Source organism: Chionomys nivalis, chromosome 8, assembly GCF_950005125.1.
Source record: "Chionomys nivalis chromosome 8, mChiNiv1.1, whole genome shotgun sequence".
Lineage (NCBI taxonomy): Eukaryota > Metazoa > Chordata > Mammalia > Rodentia > Cricetidae > Chionomys > Chionomys nivalis.
Genome location: NC_080093.1, coordinates 94,796,918 through 94,813,113, shown reverse-complemented (window position 1 = coordinate 94,813,113; position 16,196 = coordinate 94,796,918). Strand labels below are relative to the sequence as shown.

General features: G+C 44.6%; 1 protein-coding gene across 4 annotated transcripts in view; it reads left to right on the top strand.

Annotated features, from left to right (window-relative positions):
* The window catches only part of Stim1 (stromal interaction molecule 1), a 182,109-nt gene extending 166,465 nt beyond the window's left edge, over window positions 1-15,644 (top strand). Inside the window, exons 8-14 of one of the 4 annotated variants that reach the window (XM_057777570.1) lie at window positions 4,102-4,269; window positions 4,760-4,860; window positions 5,122-5,357; window positions 6,853-6,945; window positions 9,218-9,284; window positions 11,511-11,547; window positions 13,770-13,962. In XM_057777570.1, the coding sequence (XP_057633553.1) occupies window positions 4,102-4,269; window positions 4,760-4,860; window positions 5,122-5,357; window positions 6,853-6,945; window positions 9,218-9,284; window positions 11,511-11,547; window positions 13,770-13,814 (747 nt within the window). In that variant the 3' untranslated portion in view covers window positions 13,815-13,962. Of the gene's footprint in view, window positions 1-4,101; window positions 4,270-4,759; window positions 4,861-5,121; window positions 5,358-6,852; window positions 6,946-9,217; window positions 9,285-11,510; window positions 11,548-13,769 lie in introns of all 4 variants that reach the window. The other 3 variants (XM_057777568.1, XM_057777571.1, XM_057777569.1) reach the window with 3 other exon arrangements.
* The last annotated feature ends 552 nt before the right edge of the window (window positions 15,645-16,196 follow it).

Here is a 16,196-nt window from a genome sequence, read left to right as displayed (position 1 = left end):
CTTGATATGCAGGCAACAGTAAGTGAACTGGCGTACTGGGTGTGGCTTGAACATATATAAGAGACCTCAAAGTTCACCTCCACAGTGACACACTTCTTCCAACAAGGCCACACCCACTCCAAAAAAGCTGTACTTCCTAATAGTGCCACTCCCTTTGGGGTCATTTTCTTTCACATCATCACAAGAATCCAGTATGCTGGAGTTCAGGAAATGCCAAGGTTTGCCTATTTTAACCATAGCTCAGCTCAGGTGTTTGAAGCTTGTTCTAAAGCACTAGACTTAAATCCACCTCCACCCTGGACCCACTGAGCTGTACCCTTTTACTTTCAGACTTTGCCACTCTGCATCTCTTCAACCCGACGTTTTTTTTGTTGTTGTTGTTGTTTTTTTTTTTGTTTGTTTTTCGAGACAGGGTTTCTCTGTTGATTTGGAGCCTGTCCTGGAACTAGCTCTTGTAGACCAGGCTGGTCTCGAACTCACAGAGATCCGCCTGCCTCTGCCTCCCGAGTGCTGGGATTAAAGGTTTGTGCCACCATCGCCCGGCTCAACCCAAGTTTTTAAGTGAGAAGAGATTCATATGACAAATGACCAGTTATAAAAACCCAATATTAAGGAAGTGAAAGTTAAAATAACAATGAAATACCATTACATCTACCAGAATGCCTAAAAACATAAAGGTCCTGCATCAGTGGTAGCAATATTTGTAGGTACAACCATTGTAAAAAAAAAAAAATACTTGGTGCTGGGCGGTGGTGGCGCACTCCTTTAATCCCAGCACTCGGGAGGCAGAGGCAGGCGGATCTCTGTGAGTTCGAGGCCAGCCTGGTCTACAAGAGCTAGTTCCAGGACAGGAACCAAAAGCTACAGAGAAACCCTGTCTCGAAAAATTAAAAAAAAAAAAAAAAATACTTGGCATTTTCCTACCCCCTTCTCTGCCTCCAGTGCTGGGAATCAAACTTGAGCTTTACATGTTTGGTAGAGTGCTTCTACCACTGAACTACATTCCAAACTCTGTTTGACAGTTTCTACTAAAGCTAATACATAAATGCTCTGTTGCGTTATACCCAACGGAAATGACTGTTTATGCTCACTAAAAGATATATATTCAGTAACACTACATCTATTGTAGTGCTAGTCATAAAATCTAAAAAGCCAAGTTGTTATCTACAAGAAAATGAAAAAATTAATTATAGAATACTTAGTTGAGTATTACTCAGCAATGTAAATGAGCCCTCACCTAGAATCATCAAATGCCACCATGAAGAAAATGAATTGAATCCATGACCTTGCATACACTAGGCAATTACTCTATTGCTAAGCCATATTTCTAGCACAGGTTTTTAAAATTTGATGCTGGTTCTCTCTCTCTCTCTCTCTCTCTCTCTCTCTCTCTCTCTCTCTCTCTCTCACACACACACACACACACACACACACACACACACACAGACTCAATCAATCAATCAATCTAGGCTTGAATTCATTTTGTAGTCCAAACTGTCTTTAATTTTTTCCCTAACCTCCAGTCCTCCATAGTGTCTCAGATTAAGGCCTGCCACTAGGCTTCTGCCCCCTATCTTTTCTTTTTGAGAGAGTCCTGCTATATTGCCCAGGCTGCCCTTGAACTTGTGATCTTCCTGCCTTAGTCTCCTAAGTGGCTAAATTATGTGTGCAGCATCATGTCTGACTTCATAACCCTTTTAAATCTTAAAGAATATTTAGAAAAGAAAATTGAAGAGCACACGTTTGCCCTGCTTCCCTCCTTTTTTCTTCTTGGATCCCAGAAGACAAGAGAGGTCCACACTGTCACCTCTGCTGGAGCTGCCTATGACAAGGTCATGGTTCTCACTCTTGATGAGTCTTCACAAACGGCTGCCATCTGATTTAGAAAGAGTCTGAGCATGAAGTGGCAGGGTTTCTGTCAGCTCTGGAGGGACATATGCTTCATTAAGTTAGGAAAATGATCTTCCTGGAATGGACTGTTCACGACCATTCGTCCAGTGAAAATGGACGGCCATTCCAGCTCTTTGTATGTTTATAATAAAACAAATTATAAAACCTCCAAAAATTACTTAGGATCTTCTGTGGGAGTTTTACTGTTGATATTTACCCTATTAGAAATTAAGAAATTAAAGGTGGTGGTGCACACCTTTAATCCCAGCACTTGGATGGCAGAGGCAGGCGGATCTCAGTGAGTTCGAGGCCAGCCTGGTCTACAAAGCGAGTTCAAGGACAGCCATAACTGTCTCAAAAAAACCAATAAATAAATAAATAAAAATAAGATGGATCTTATACATAAAACATATGAAGTCAGGCACTGTAACTCATTCCTGTAATTCCAGCACTCAGAAAGGGGTGGCTTGTTTACAGTTCCAGAGGTTTAGTCTGTTACCGTCATGGCGGGAGCATGGTGTAGCACAGACAGTAGCTGAGAGTCCTGTATCTTGCAGGGAATAGGAAATCACTTTGACAGTCTCACTGAAGGAAGCTTGAGCAAAAGAGGCCTCAAAGCCGCCCCCCATAGTGACACACTTCCTTCAACAAGGCCACGCCTCCTAATAGTGCCGCTCCCTTTGGAGGCCTTCAAACCACCACAGGCTGCTGTGTTCTCTTTTCGTTGTTTTTGATACAAGCTCTTTCCCTATAGACTAGAATAGCCTTGAACTATTGTGCTCATCCTGCCTCTGTCTCCCACCACAGGCATCCTAGATTCCCTTATTAGTGTCTATATTGGGTCTCTTGTAGAAAAAGAGGGTAAAAATGGGAATTAATACCAGACGTAGTGACTCATGCCTGACTCAGGAGGTAGAGGCAAAAGGACCAGAAGTTCAAGACCAGTTTCTACTGCATAGTAAATTCAAGGCCATCCTGAGCTGCACAAGACCTTTTCTTAAAAAACTAAAACTAAGACTGTAGAGATGGGTTAATGGTTAAGAGCACTGGCTGCTCTTTCAGAAGACTGTGGTGCTGGTGCCTGCAGAGCCAGAAGCATTGGCTCCCTTTGAAGCTGGAGTTATAGGCAGTTGCGCGCTGTGTCATGTGGTGCTAGCAGTTGAACATGTCCTCTACAAGAGCACTGTGCACTCTTAACTGCTGATTCATCTATCCATCCACCAGAATTAAAATTCCATCCAAGTGCTTTGTCTACCACTTTATGGTATTTTTTAAATTTACTATTTTTTTTAATGTGTATGAGTTTTTTTTTTTTTTATGGTTTTTCGAGACAGGGTTTCTCTGTGGATTTGGAGCATGTCCTGGAACTAGCTCTTGTAGACCAGGCTGGTCTCGAACTCACAGAGATCCGCCTGCCTCTGTCTCCCAAGTGCTGGGATTAAAGGCGTGCGCCACCACCACCTGGTGTATGAGTATTTTGCCTGCATCTATGTCTGTATACCGTGTGTGTGCCTGGTGTTCAAGGAAACTAGAAGAGTGTGTTAGATTCCCTGGAACCGGAGTTACAGATGGTTGTGAGCTGTCGTGTGGGTGCTGGGAATTGAACCCAGGTTCTCTGGAAGAGCAGCCAGTGCTCTTAACCTTGCATCTCTCCAGCCCACGTTATGGTGTCTTGAAGCCCATACACAGACTCCAACTCACAGTAAGATGATTCAGTGACAGATACATTCCTGAAGAGATCAGGAGGGCTGACAGAGACTGGCTGTGTGACCTGGAGACTAAGCTGATGTGATAGGACAGAAGAGTGTGCCGGGACCCCCCAAAAAAATGCTTGGCACTGTTGATTATATGATCTTTTTGTTTTGTTTTTTCGAGACAGGGTTTCTTTGTGTAGCTTTGGAGCTTGTCCTGGAACTTGCTCTGTAGACCAGACTGGCCTTGAACTCACAGAGATCTCTCCTGCCCCCGCCTCTTGAGTGCTGGGATTAAAGGCGTGTGCCACCGCTGCCTGGCAACAGTGTGATCTTAAGTAGGCTGTTTTTCTTCTTTGTGCTTACTTCTTTGTATATGAAATTCAGAGAACAATTATTGTCATGTCTTCCTACTGCAAGAATTGTAAAGCAGGTATGGACTCAGAGTTTTGAAGAATTTGAAGAGTGCTGGAGAGGGTCTTAATGTCAACAGTCAGACCCACTTTCTATGTCCTCATAGGTTCGCGAGGCCTTGAGGAAAGCAGAGAAGGAGCTCGAGTCGCACAGCTCATGGTATGCTCCTGAGGCCCTGCAGAAGTGGCTGCAGCTGACACATGAAGTGGAGGTGCAGTACTATAACATCAAGAAGCAAAATGCCGAGAAGCAGCTGCTGGTGGCCAAGGAGGGGGTGAGGCCTGCTTTCCTGTTGGCCTCCTTTTGCCCTCTTCCCTCCTTCCTGCCCTCTTCTTTTTATGCTCCCTCCTTCTGTTCTTTTCTACTCTACCTGTCCCTCCCTTTAAGTGAAGAGATACGCTGGCAGTGGGTTCTGTTTCCTTTTCTGGTGTACAATTTTCTAATTTTTGGAGGAGGTACTGAGTAATGGGTACTCCTCTTGTCTTCTGGGCATGGTAAATCAAGTAGGGGTGGGCAGAGGGCAAGCTTTTTCAGTTTTCCCAGCTGCTACAGGAATAGAAGCTCTTCTGGGCTTGGGGCACTGGCACTGGACCCTTTACCTCTCAACCAGTCCACTTGCTTCCTCCCCTTGCCTTACTTCACTTTTCTCTTTTCCTTGTGAAGCTTAAGTTGTGTTAGTGGGATGGGAACCCAGCTACAGGAAGGCCTTATGTTTTTCAATCATGAATCCAACTCTCCTTAAGCTGGGTTCTTCATCTTTGCAGGCTGAGAAAATAAAAAAGAAGAGAAACACACTGTTTGGTACCTTCCATGTGGCCCACAGCTCTTCTCTGGATGATGTGGATCATAAGATCTTAACTGCTAAGTAAGTAGCACCAGTTATCAGCTCCACAGTGACCATCTTAGAGATTGACCCCAATTCCATCTTCTCATGATGGGGTAACATCTCTGATCTCCTTCCTGCCTAAACCCTGATGCAGCTCCTACTTTGCTCTTAAGTTTATGAATATATTGTGGTTCTTATTCATATATGTCTGCACCCCATGTGTTCCTCTGAAAAGTGACCTTGTTCTTGTGGGGGCTGCCACATGGCCCACACCTGCAGTTTTCTTTTATCTGTCTTTAGGCAAGCACTAAGCGAGGTGACGGCAGCACTGAGGGAGCGCCTGCACCGGTGGCAGCAGATTGAGATCCTCTGTGGCTTCCAGATTGTCAATAATCCTGGCATCCACTCCTTGGTGGCTGCCCTCAACATAGACCCCAGCTGGATGGGTAGTACTCGCCCTAACCCTGCCCACTTCATCATGACTGACGACGTGGATGACATGGATGAGGAGATTGTATCACCCTTGTCCATGCAGTGTAGGTGACCTCTTTGTAGGAATGAGAGAAGTAGCATTTGGTGTACAAGATGAGAAGTCTTTTTTCTCTGCTGTGCTTGTACAACAGTTGGGGAAGCTAACCAGAAAAGCAGTCAGCTCCTATCACTGGTTAATAAAACAATTCACATTACGATATTTCTTTATAACTGTCCTTTTAATATTTTTCCCCTTGTTGTATCTGTATGCCTTCTCTGTCCTGTGTCTGTCTCTTTCTTTCTTCTGTTTTTCTGTTTGTTTAGTCCTCCTTTTTCTTCCCCCACTATTTATGAAAAAATAATCTTCTTTAGAGACTTTTTATTCATAGTATAAAATAATATTAATTTGGACTGTTTGTGTTTATTTATTTCACTTTGTTTCTTATTCTTAATTACTAAAGCAAGTGAATAGAATGATGTCTCTTTTCTTTGCCTTTCTGCGTGAGAACCCCAAATAGTAGCAATCTTTTAAAGTGATCTATCCCTAAAGTCTCCAAACCAAGAGGCATTCTTGCCCAGGAGGGAACTCCTGTACAAGTATGTCTGGCTACCTACCAAGTGTGGACTCCTCCTATCCCCATCTCTATTCTGGTTCTTTCTTATTTCTTCTTTTCCCCAAAGGTGACAAGAGCTTAGTAGAGCTCAGCCTAAAGGGACAGTGTTCTGTGGGCATTCTGTAGTGACTCCCCTTCTGCTCTACAGCTGAATTTTTATTTGAATGGGAGATTATTTTAGCTAAATAAATCAGGCATATCTATGGTAAAAGTGTTATCGTGGGTCCATACCTTACCAGTGCAGAGGAATTTGGGCCGGTTTAGGCTTTCATTTTCAGGAGGCCATATAATTCCCTGCCTCCCTTGAAGTCCAGGTCCTTTGATCAGGCCAAATTATATTTCAGACAAAATTTATTTGTAAATGTCCTTTTTAATGTGCTGATTCTGGAACTTACTGTTTAGTCCAGGCTAACCTTGAATTTCTGATAATCCTCCTGATTTTCACCCCACCAAATGTTGGGATTATAAACACGTAGGACTGTGAATTTTTTCAGTAGTACATTAAGGCCAAGCTTCTTTGTATCCTTGATTTGATATTTTTTGTTTTGTTTTGGTTTTGGTTGTTTTGAGACAAGATCTCACTATGTAGCTCTGGCTGGCCTGAACTCTGAAAATCATGTTGGCCTCAAACTCAAGAGATATACCTGCCCCTGTCCCCCAAGAATTAAAGATTTGTGGCAGCACACCTGGCTTGATCTGATATCTTGTTAGTTCTTTAGCCAAAGGCCTAACAAGGTTGGGTCACTAGTAGGCAAGTCTGGATCCTAACTTATTGATCTAAAGACTCCTGTGCTCTCTAGGTTGGGAGGAGCCTTTGGTAGTTCCGAAGGTTCTGTTCTCTGCTCATTCCCTGTCCCCAGCCCTTCCTGTATCCCATTGATAGACAGGCCAAAACCCTTTTATCAATCAGATTCTCTTCTCCTTTTGGCCTGGCTGTTGACCCTAGATGCTGCCTGGCTGATGGGGCGTAGGTTCAGTGACCGCTCTCTCTGCTCTACATCCGCCGGCTCGGATGATCAGTCCCTCTGGAAATACCCGGGTTTGAGGAGCCCCTTTGGGGCTTTTGTTTTTCCGACTTTTGGAACTAAACCGACACTCCTATCCAATGGGCCCCTTCTCTTGCCTGCCTCACACCCCTGCCTGCTCCCCGTGTTCCCTCAGCACTATCCCTACTAACTGAAGGGAGGGGTTCGGGGGTGATGAGAATCAGCCTGCTCAGTTGAGGACTGGAGAGAAGACATCTACAATGATGGAAGGCTTAGGCCTTCCCCCAGCCCAGCCACAGATGTCCTAGCGGGCCTTCTTCCAGCTGGGCCGGGAGGAAAGGAAAGGGAAGAACACGCCTCTCTTTTCCTTTTCATGTTCTTCCCTTATCTCCCAGTTTCTACTCCCCGCCTTTCCTATTATGGGTTTCTTTCTCCTCATGCTTTGAAAGTTACCAGCTGTATAAGCCCTGCTGCCTACCTTTCCACACTGTGGAATTGTGTTCTCTCCGTGGGTTGGCCCCGTAAAACTCTGCCACCCTAATAACCTCTGACTTTCTCCAACTTAAGGAGTAAGGGTTTTTTTGTTTTTGTTTTGTTGTTGTTTTTGTTTTTTAAGTTGTAGCTGGGATTGAACCTAAAGACATGCTCTGGCACATCCCTAGGTTACTGGTGCCCAGGTCAGGGTGTTAATTGTCCTACAAGAGCCTGGTTTGCAGCACTGATCCAGGAACTAGGTCATTGTCATTTATGTATGTATTAGAGGAAATTTGGAAAGTTTAAAAAAATACATGAATAATAGCATTTTTAAAAGGCATTCATGCCGGGTGTGGTGGTGCATGCCTCTAATCCCAGCACTCCGAGGCAGAGGCAGCACTTACGAGGCAGAGTTTGAGGCCGGCCTAGTCTAAAAAGTGAGTTCTGGGATAGCCAGGGCTACACAGAGAAACCCTGTCTTCAAAAACAAAAAAAGCGTTTATTGTCTCACCATAGCTGAATACTTTTTCTTGATTTTTTTTGTCAATTTAAGAGAAGATTTTAATTTTATTTGAAATTATGTGTATATGTATGTGTCTTGAGTTTGGGTTTGTACACATAAATGCAGTATCCACAGAGCCAGATGAGGACATTGGATCCCTGGAGCTGGAGTTAGAGGTTCTTGTGAATTGCTCAAAGTAGGTGGGAACCAAACTCAGACCCTCTGCAAGAGCAGAACATACAGTTAGCAGATAGGACATCTCTCCATTCTCCTCTTGTGAATTTTTAAAAGGTGGCTAAAATATTTATTGAGTGCAATGACCTATGTAGGTTTTTTGGGGTGCTTGAAAGTCTCAGAACAACCCCACAGGATTCTACAAATATGGGTCAAAATGAGAATGTAGGTGGTTTAGGGTTGCAGTTAGAAGTAGAAAGGCTTGGGTTCAAACTCTAGTGTTTTATATTCCAAAGTTCAAGGCTATTTCATAAAAATTTTTATCCTCCTTTGTCCCTTGAAAGTTTTTGATGTTTGTTTTCTGAAACTGAGTCTCATTATACAGCCCAGCTAATCTCTAGTTCACTTTCTAGTCTGCTGGCTTCTAACTCCTAACTCTGCTGCCTTGGTCTGTCCGGTGCTGAGGTTAGTTATGTCCTACCACCTCCAGCTCCAGGAACTTTAATAAGTTCTTAAACATTTTCATAAGCGGGGCTGGAGGGATGGCTCAGTGGTTAAGATTACTGGCTGCTTTTCCAGAGGTCCTGACACAACCATCTGGTGCCCTCTTCTGGCCTGCAGGCATACATGTAGGCAGAATACTGTATACATAATAAATAAATCTTTAAAAAAAATTTTATAAGCATCACTTTTGATGTCTGTGCTGTCTCCCAGCAAATAGATTTGCTCTTATTTTTCAGTCATTTCATCTTTATGTATACTTCTATGCAACTATTAATAACGATCCAACAAACATGTTTGTGTATAAGTCCTTGTCTGTGTTGTGAATTACTTACTGAGACTGGTTAAAAAGGAAAGGCTGGTTCTTGCTGCTCTCCCGGACCTTGCTCCAAGACCCTATCCTGTACTGCCCTGCCTGTATCCTCCCACTAACTGCCTTGCTACTTCCCTTTATAGTGACATTGGCCTCAGGTCTCCTTCCACTGGAATTACCACTAAAACTGACCCTCCTCTACAGTCTCCCATCCTTTCAGGTCCCATAGCGGGAGGTTTCTGGGAGGTGGTGTCCTTCTCCCTAGATTGGGTATCAAAGGTCCAGAGAGGTATCTAGCAGGCATATCTTTACATCCAACCTGGATTGGCCAGTCCTTATACTCTTTTTCCTCTCCTTGCAGCTCCCAGCCTGCAGAGCAGCGTTCGGCAGCGCCTGACGGAGCCACAACATGGCCTGGGATCTCAGAGGTTGGTAGAGGGCGAGGCTGGCCACTTCTTGACAAGCCGGGTATCTCTGCGGCGAATGCGTAGCCTTTCATCTGGACAGTCTTTCAGTTCTGAAGGCCACGGGACCAGCCCTCCATCTGCCTCTGCTTCTTCTTCCTGCTCCTCTTCCAACACCACCATCGCCACCACCACCTCCACCTCCACTACCACCTCCACCATCAACACCGTCCATGTTCACCCTGTTTATTATCATCACAGCACTTCCTATTTCCTCCAGATGGATCCCCACCCTGACCCAACCCCTTTTGACAACACCGCTGTGATGTCTGGGCATTCAGAGAGTTTGGGGTATCAGCTATCTCTCTTCTCTTTCTTCCTCCCCTTCCTACTGCTTTTACCTTGGCTTCTGCCTGCTGCCTGCTGCTTGTTGACTTCTGGGAGGTGTGGTGAGGAATCTTCCCCCTTGCCCTTTCCTTTCTCGGTTCTGCATTTCCTTATTAAGGTCAGCTTAATTTCCTACACCTGTCTTCCCTTTGCTGTTTGGGTTTTCTGACTCTAAAAATGAGTACTGGTCCTCTTCCCTCATGATCCTATAACACTTGTTTAAATTATGCACTTTCAGATCAGTTCTCTCATTTCCTTTACTCCTTAAACAAATGTGTTGTGTTAGATTCTTTCATGGATGATAAGATGAAATCCCAGTAATCATGACATATAGTTTTATCTGGGAATGGCATACACGTCAATTATGAGCCGATTTTATAAGTGCTCTGGGGTACTGAGGAAGGAGGAATGACTAACAGTGTGTATCTAGGTGGAATGTGTCATCAAAGAGATGACATTGGTGGTGAAGCCCTGTTCATGGAGAAAGGAATAGTGTTGTAGCTTGAGGAGATGTTATGCATAGAGGAATTGAAGTGTAAGAACATAGTATATATTTGTGATGAAAATATTGCATATATGTTGGAGAGAAGCAGTAGTAGATGAGGTCAGCATGATGAAAAGTTCAGAAAGGCTAAGGATTTAGTCTTTATCTCTTAAGAAGTGGAGCACAAAGGGTTTCTAGATGAAAGTGAATTGGCTGTACTTCTATTTTAAAGGACATGGGGTAATTACAAGTGCTTGCTGCCAAGCCTGATAACCTGACTTTGAACCCAAAAGTCCACATGATTGAATGAAGGAACCAGCCCCTGGAAGTGGTCCTCTGACCTCCACATCTGTGGCATATGTGTGTGCTTGTGTGCACATACACAAAATAAATATGTGTAATAAAATACAAATTAAAATCTTTCCATTTTAGAAATAACGTAGTAGTGGCCTGTATGCAGGTAGGAAAGAGAAGACTAAGGAACTCTGAGGCACTGCAGCATACCATTGGGGAAGAGCTGGGTCTCAGTATGGCAAGATAGTTTACTTATAACTGACTAGAGATGCAAAAAGAAGTGTCTAGTTTGACTGAGTAAATGAGCACAGCCTTCGTAGAATTACACTACAGGAAAAGAAATACAGATTTGAAATTTTGGGGCAAGAAAAGTTAGGCAGGTATTGAAATACTTTGTTAGAGTAGGACGTTAAGGCGGCTTTCCCCAGGCCGCAGAGACAATTAGGGTCGAGCACAGACAGAACTTGACTTTTCATTTAGGATACTTGTTCTTTTGCAAGGTTTCAGTAAGTGACACAGAAAAGAGTTGAAAGTACTCCTCAGCCTGATCTGGCAGCTCATTAACTTTCCCTGCTAATATGTCAAAATGTTAGGCCTTGACCTTGTATGGGACAAGCTTATGGGACCCCAAGAAAGGACTCGCCTCCGCAAGTACATCTCATCCCTGAAATTGTGGCTGTGTCCAGTCCTGTGTCCAGGTTGTCGAGCTGTAGCCTGCTTACTCTGTTTTTTTCTTGGGTCTGGCCTAACGGTGGCTGTCCCTCTCTCTACCTCTGCTTCATGAACCTTTGGATAATTATCCTTGAGGGCTGTTCTTTTGCTTCCACAAAGAAACTGCCCTTAAGGATTATTGCTTAGCAGAGCTGCCCATTTCACTCTCATCTTCATTTTCATCTGAAAGTGTGGGAAGAGAGACTGTTCCTCCTCATACCCATGGAGAAGACTGGAACGGGTTGGGGAATATAGGGGTTGCTGTAATTTCATGCTCCAAGGTCTAAGCTGAGGATGATTGGGAGGAAGGGTGGGTAGTTCCTGCATTCACCTGGCCTGTTCACTGCTTAATTTTCTTTTGCACCATGCACCAGAGGATCATCTCTAAAGGCAAACAGGCTCTCTAGTAAGGTTAGTAGCTTGGGATGGGAGTCCAAGGCAGCCTAGCCTTTGGGGAGGGATAACTCTGGCCTAAAAGGTCTCAGAAGTTCAGGGAGGGAAGGTGAGCTTACCTCAATGGACTTTTCCCCTCTTATATCTACTAAGGCTTTCTCCTAGGTTCTTATCCTTCTATGAGATTCTTATCATTTAATTGATGAGGGAGGCATGGAAGGATGAGGATCGAGAACAAGTTCCAGACTGTAGGTCAGGAAAAATGAGGCTGAGAGATCCAAATCTTTTTTTTGTATCTTTTCCTTAGTGCTGTAAAGGTAGAAATTGATAGGATTCTTACTTTCTTAGTTTAAAAGAGCCACCATTTTTAGTGTGCTTCTCAGAACATCTTGACACTTTCTAGGTGGTTTATGTTTATGGGGGAGGATTGTTGTATGCTTAGAGAAACAAGGACACTTTTTTTTTCATTGTTTAAGATATAGTCCTGGCTGGCCTCAAACTTGGTATGTGCTAAGGGTAATCTTGACTCCTGATCCTCAGTTTCTACTTCCCAGTTGCTGAGAGTATAGGTGTGTGGTACCACACCAGTTTTTTGTTTAATTTATTTTGTTTTTGAAATATGGTTTTCCTATATAGCCCTAGCCATTCTTCCTGGAACTTACTATATATGTACAGAAGGCTTGCCTTGAATTTGGGGTAGTTCTCCTGCCTTAGCCCTCCAAGTACTGGGATTACAGATGTGCACTTGGTGAAGACACATTTAGATAAGAGTCAGATATATAAAGCCAAATAGGAGACTGACTGATTATGGACACTAGACTGTGTGGCCGAAGCAGTATTTGTAGTAGTGGAATGGGTACTAGCATTGTTTCCCTTCCACCTGTAAATAGGAAGGTACTGACCCTTGGAATTGCTGCCCAGTTGTTTCCTGAGAGAGGCCTAAAATAGCTATGAGCCAACCCCTTACTTTTGCCTGTTTCAGAAGACCGGTGCCCTTCCTAACCTTTGACCCCTGACTTCCTTCTTACCTATTTCCTATTTAGTATTTCCTCTCCTACTCTTCTAACTCAGATGTTTATACCGTTCCTTTGGCCCTCTCGTCTGCCTCTGTTGTGGGATCTCAGGCCTCTAGGAAAGTGAAGGAGAATTCAAGATTGACAGGGTAATCCTAATATTCACCCCTTTGTTGTAGAAGCAGGAGCAGCGGCATCTGAGATTGGCTCATGGCCTTCCTCGGCTCACCAAGCCCTTAAAGGGTTTTTAGTCCCTGAACTAGACTCAGAGTATATGTCCAGTATGTAATGGCATGATTCCATAATTCAGATCCGCAAAGAAGACCTCTTATAGCTGGTCCTATACTGACCTTCCAGGCTGGCTGGCTCTCTTGCCTTTCTTCTACAATACTTTGCAGTTTCTAAGTGCTTTGTTAACATTTTTGTTCTTCCAGTCTTGTAAGGTAATTAGTTTGATACCCTCTTCATTGGGCAAAAATTGAGACTCAGCAAAGTTTGATGACTTATCTAACTAAGATCACAGAAGGGTTTAGAGCTCTTCTCAAGCCCTGTACCTTAAAGGCCAATGTTCTATCTTCCTATGCCTCTCTAAATTCTACCTGTCAGCAGAGCTCTGACAAATCCCACACTTCCTGCTTTGATTTGGACTCTGCAGAACTTCTCCATGGCCTCCTTTAAATCCTGTGAGAGGGTAGGAAGAGGCAACATCTTGGCCTTTGGGATGAATGAGAGATTGTTTGCTAGGCTGTTCTAACTTCTCCCCAGCCATGGTCAGGCCTGCTGACTGCATGTGTCCTGTTCTTTGGAGCCTGGCCTAGACTGCATGTATCCCAGGTGTGATAGAATTAAGTGGGGGGAGGAAGGCATGGGAAATGGTGATTCAGAGCAACATGATGCTTCTATGGTAGTTTAGGATTGAGTCCTAATAAACTTTACCAGACATGGGAAGGTGGATTATTGAAGAGGATGCCTATGGAATTTGAGCCTATGGTTTCTATCAGTGTAGGGCCTTGATATTCAGCCAATGTAAAGCTGTTTCCCTGACAGTGATGGTATATAATAACATATGTTTTTATTTCTTTCTGTCTCTTTTCATCATTGTTCCCTTTCTATTTCTACCTACTTTGTTTCCTCCATAATCCTACTTTTCCTCTCTTTTTCTTCTCCTCCTCTTCCCATTTCCCTATATTCTATGTTCCTTTTTCCTCTCTCTCCAATACCTTACAGGGATTTGACCCATTCCGATTCGGAGTCCTCCCTCCACATGAGTGACCGCCAACGTGTGGCTCCCAAGCCTCCTCAGATGGGCCGTGCTGCAGATGAGGCTCTCAGTGCCATGCCTTCCAATGGCAGCCATCGGCTGATTGAGGGGGTCCATCCAGGATCTCTGGTGGAGAAACTGCCTGACAGCCCTGCTCTGGCCAAGAAGGCATTACTGGCGCTGAACCACGGCCTAGACAAGGCCCACAGCCTGATGGAGCTGAACCCTTCAGGCCCACCTGGTAGCTCCCCACTTTTGGATTCTTCCCATTCTTATAGCCCTAGTTCCCCAGACCCAGACACACCATCACCAGTTGGGGACAGCCGAGCCCTGCAAGGTAGCCGAAACACACGGATTCCCCATTTGGCTGGCAAGAAGGCTGTGGCTGAGGAGGATAATGGTTCTATTGGTGAGGAGACAGACTCTAGCCCAGGCAGGAAGAAGTTTCCCCTCAAAATTTTTAAGAAGCCTCTTAAGAAGTAGGCAGGATAGGATGGCAGTGTTGAGACAGCCTTGCCTTCCCCTTCCTTTCTTTGAGCTATCTGGCCCCTGGAGTGGGGCACGGAGGGGCTGGCCTGGGTTCTGGGCACTGTACATACCTGCCCCACTCATCCTTGATCCTTCATCATTATTTATTAATTGACCACCATGGCCGGCCTGCCCCGAAACCCTTCCTTCCAGCCATGGCTGCTGTCACACCCTCTCCACTCCAGTGCGTGTCTCAGTGCCATCCCCATAGTGTCCCAGCTCCACCATCTCTGCTGTCCCAGTTTTGAGGTTTGGTTTTTGTTTCTGTTTCCTGCTTTCAAGCTCCTCTCCCCCATTACTCCCCAACTTTCCTAGCAGTTGTGGGGAAGATAGGAGGAGTAACTTCTGACACCTGCACCTCAGATCTCTTCATCCTATTCTTCATCCTTCTGCTTATCCCAGGCTGGGCCAAGCTCCCAATCTCTGGGGTTTGTTCTGTGGAAGTGTGATAGGTTGGAGAGAACCTCATCCTGGAGCTCATTTGGATCTCCGGGGCTCCATTCAGGGAATGAACCAACTCCCAGGGAACAAGTCACCAGTTTTGAGGAGAGGCCAGGCTTGCATTATCAGGGAGAGACTTCTCTTAGGTGGAGGATAAGTAGATGCCAAAGCTGTGGGCTATAAGGCACTTGCCATTTCTCTCTTGCCCTGCCCACTTCTGCCTTCCTCTTACCTCTGCTCCCCTATATTGCAGGAGTGTATCTCTTACGAGGTGCTTCCCTGAAGCTCCTCAAGCATCAGTACTGCTGGGGCTCAGGACAACTTACTCCCCTGGCTATGGGAGCCACAGTCACGACACAGGGCTCTTGTGGAGCCCTGGGCAAGGATATTGTATTTGAACCAAAAGACAAACAGTTTTAAAGTAAATAAAATAAAGTAAAATAAATCTCCTGAATTTCCCAAGTGCCTGCACAGCATCCTCCCTTGTCAGACTCCATTTTCATGTTACTGCATAGCCTGGACCAGAGGCTCAAAACGGACACAACTGTTTTTGGGAGGGGGTGGTGAAGGAAGACAGTATCTGTATGTGAAGGCTGCTGTGTGACCACTTCTTGCTCACGCCTCCCATCTTCCAGACAACTCTCTTTACCTGTTTTTGCTATGGCTGTAAAGGTATTTTTCCCTCTGCCCCATTCTGTCATGACCTTTACTCTGAGATCCTAATTTGGGCCTGGGTTGGGTGCAGCTGGGGCCGGTCTTAGGCGGGTGCTAGGCTATAGACTGCCTTGTAGCCTCCTGGACACCCTCACATGGGTTTTTCTGTGTTGTTTCATAAGATTCTTTGAAGTCCAATAAAGCATGTAGGAGATTTTAACATCTGCTGGCTGTTACTCTCTCATTGTGTTCTCTCTGGCTTAGCAAAAGGGATGAAGGGCTGGTGAAATAGCCCATTGGGTTAGGGCACTTGACATTAAGCCTGAATTTCATCCCTGAGACCCACATGGTGGAAGGACAGAACCAAATCTAGAAGTTCTGTCCTCTAATTTCTACACATGAGCCATGGTGTGCACGCACAGGCAGGGGCACAAAAAATACATTCGCATTTTTTCCCCTTCCTGAGACAGGGTTTTTCTGAGTAGCCATGGCTGTCCTTGGACTTACTCTTTAGACCAGGCTGACCTCAAACTCAGAGATGTGTCTGTATTTGCTTCCCTGGGATAAAGGCATTCTCTACCATCAGCAGCCTAAATAAATTATAAGCATTTTAAAAAAAACATAAAAAGGATAAAGAGACTAAACAGACTATTATTCATTTGCCAGGGTGAATGAAGCTCTAGTGCACATACCCGGAAGCCCTCTGGCTGGGAGATACCTAATAAAATACAGGATACCTAGTAAATTTGAGTTTCAAGTGAAGATCCTTT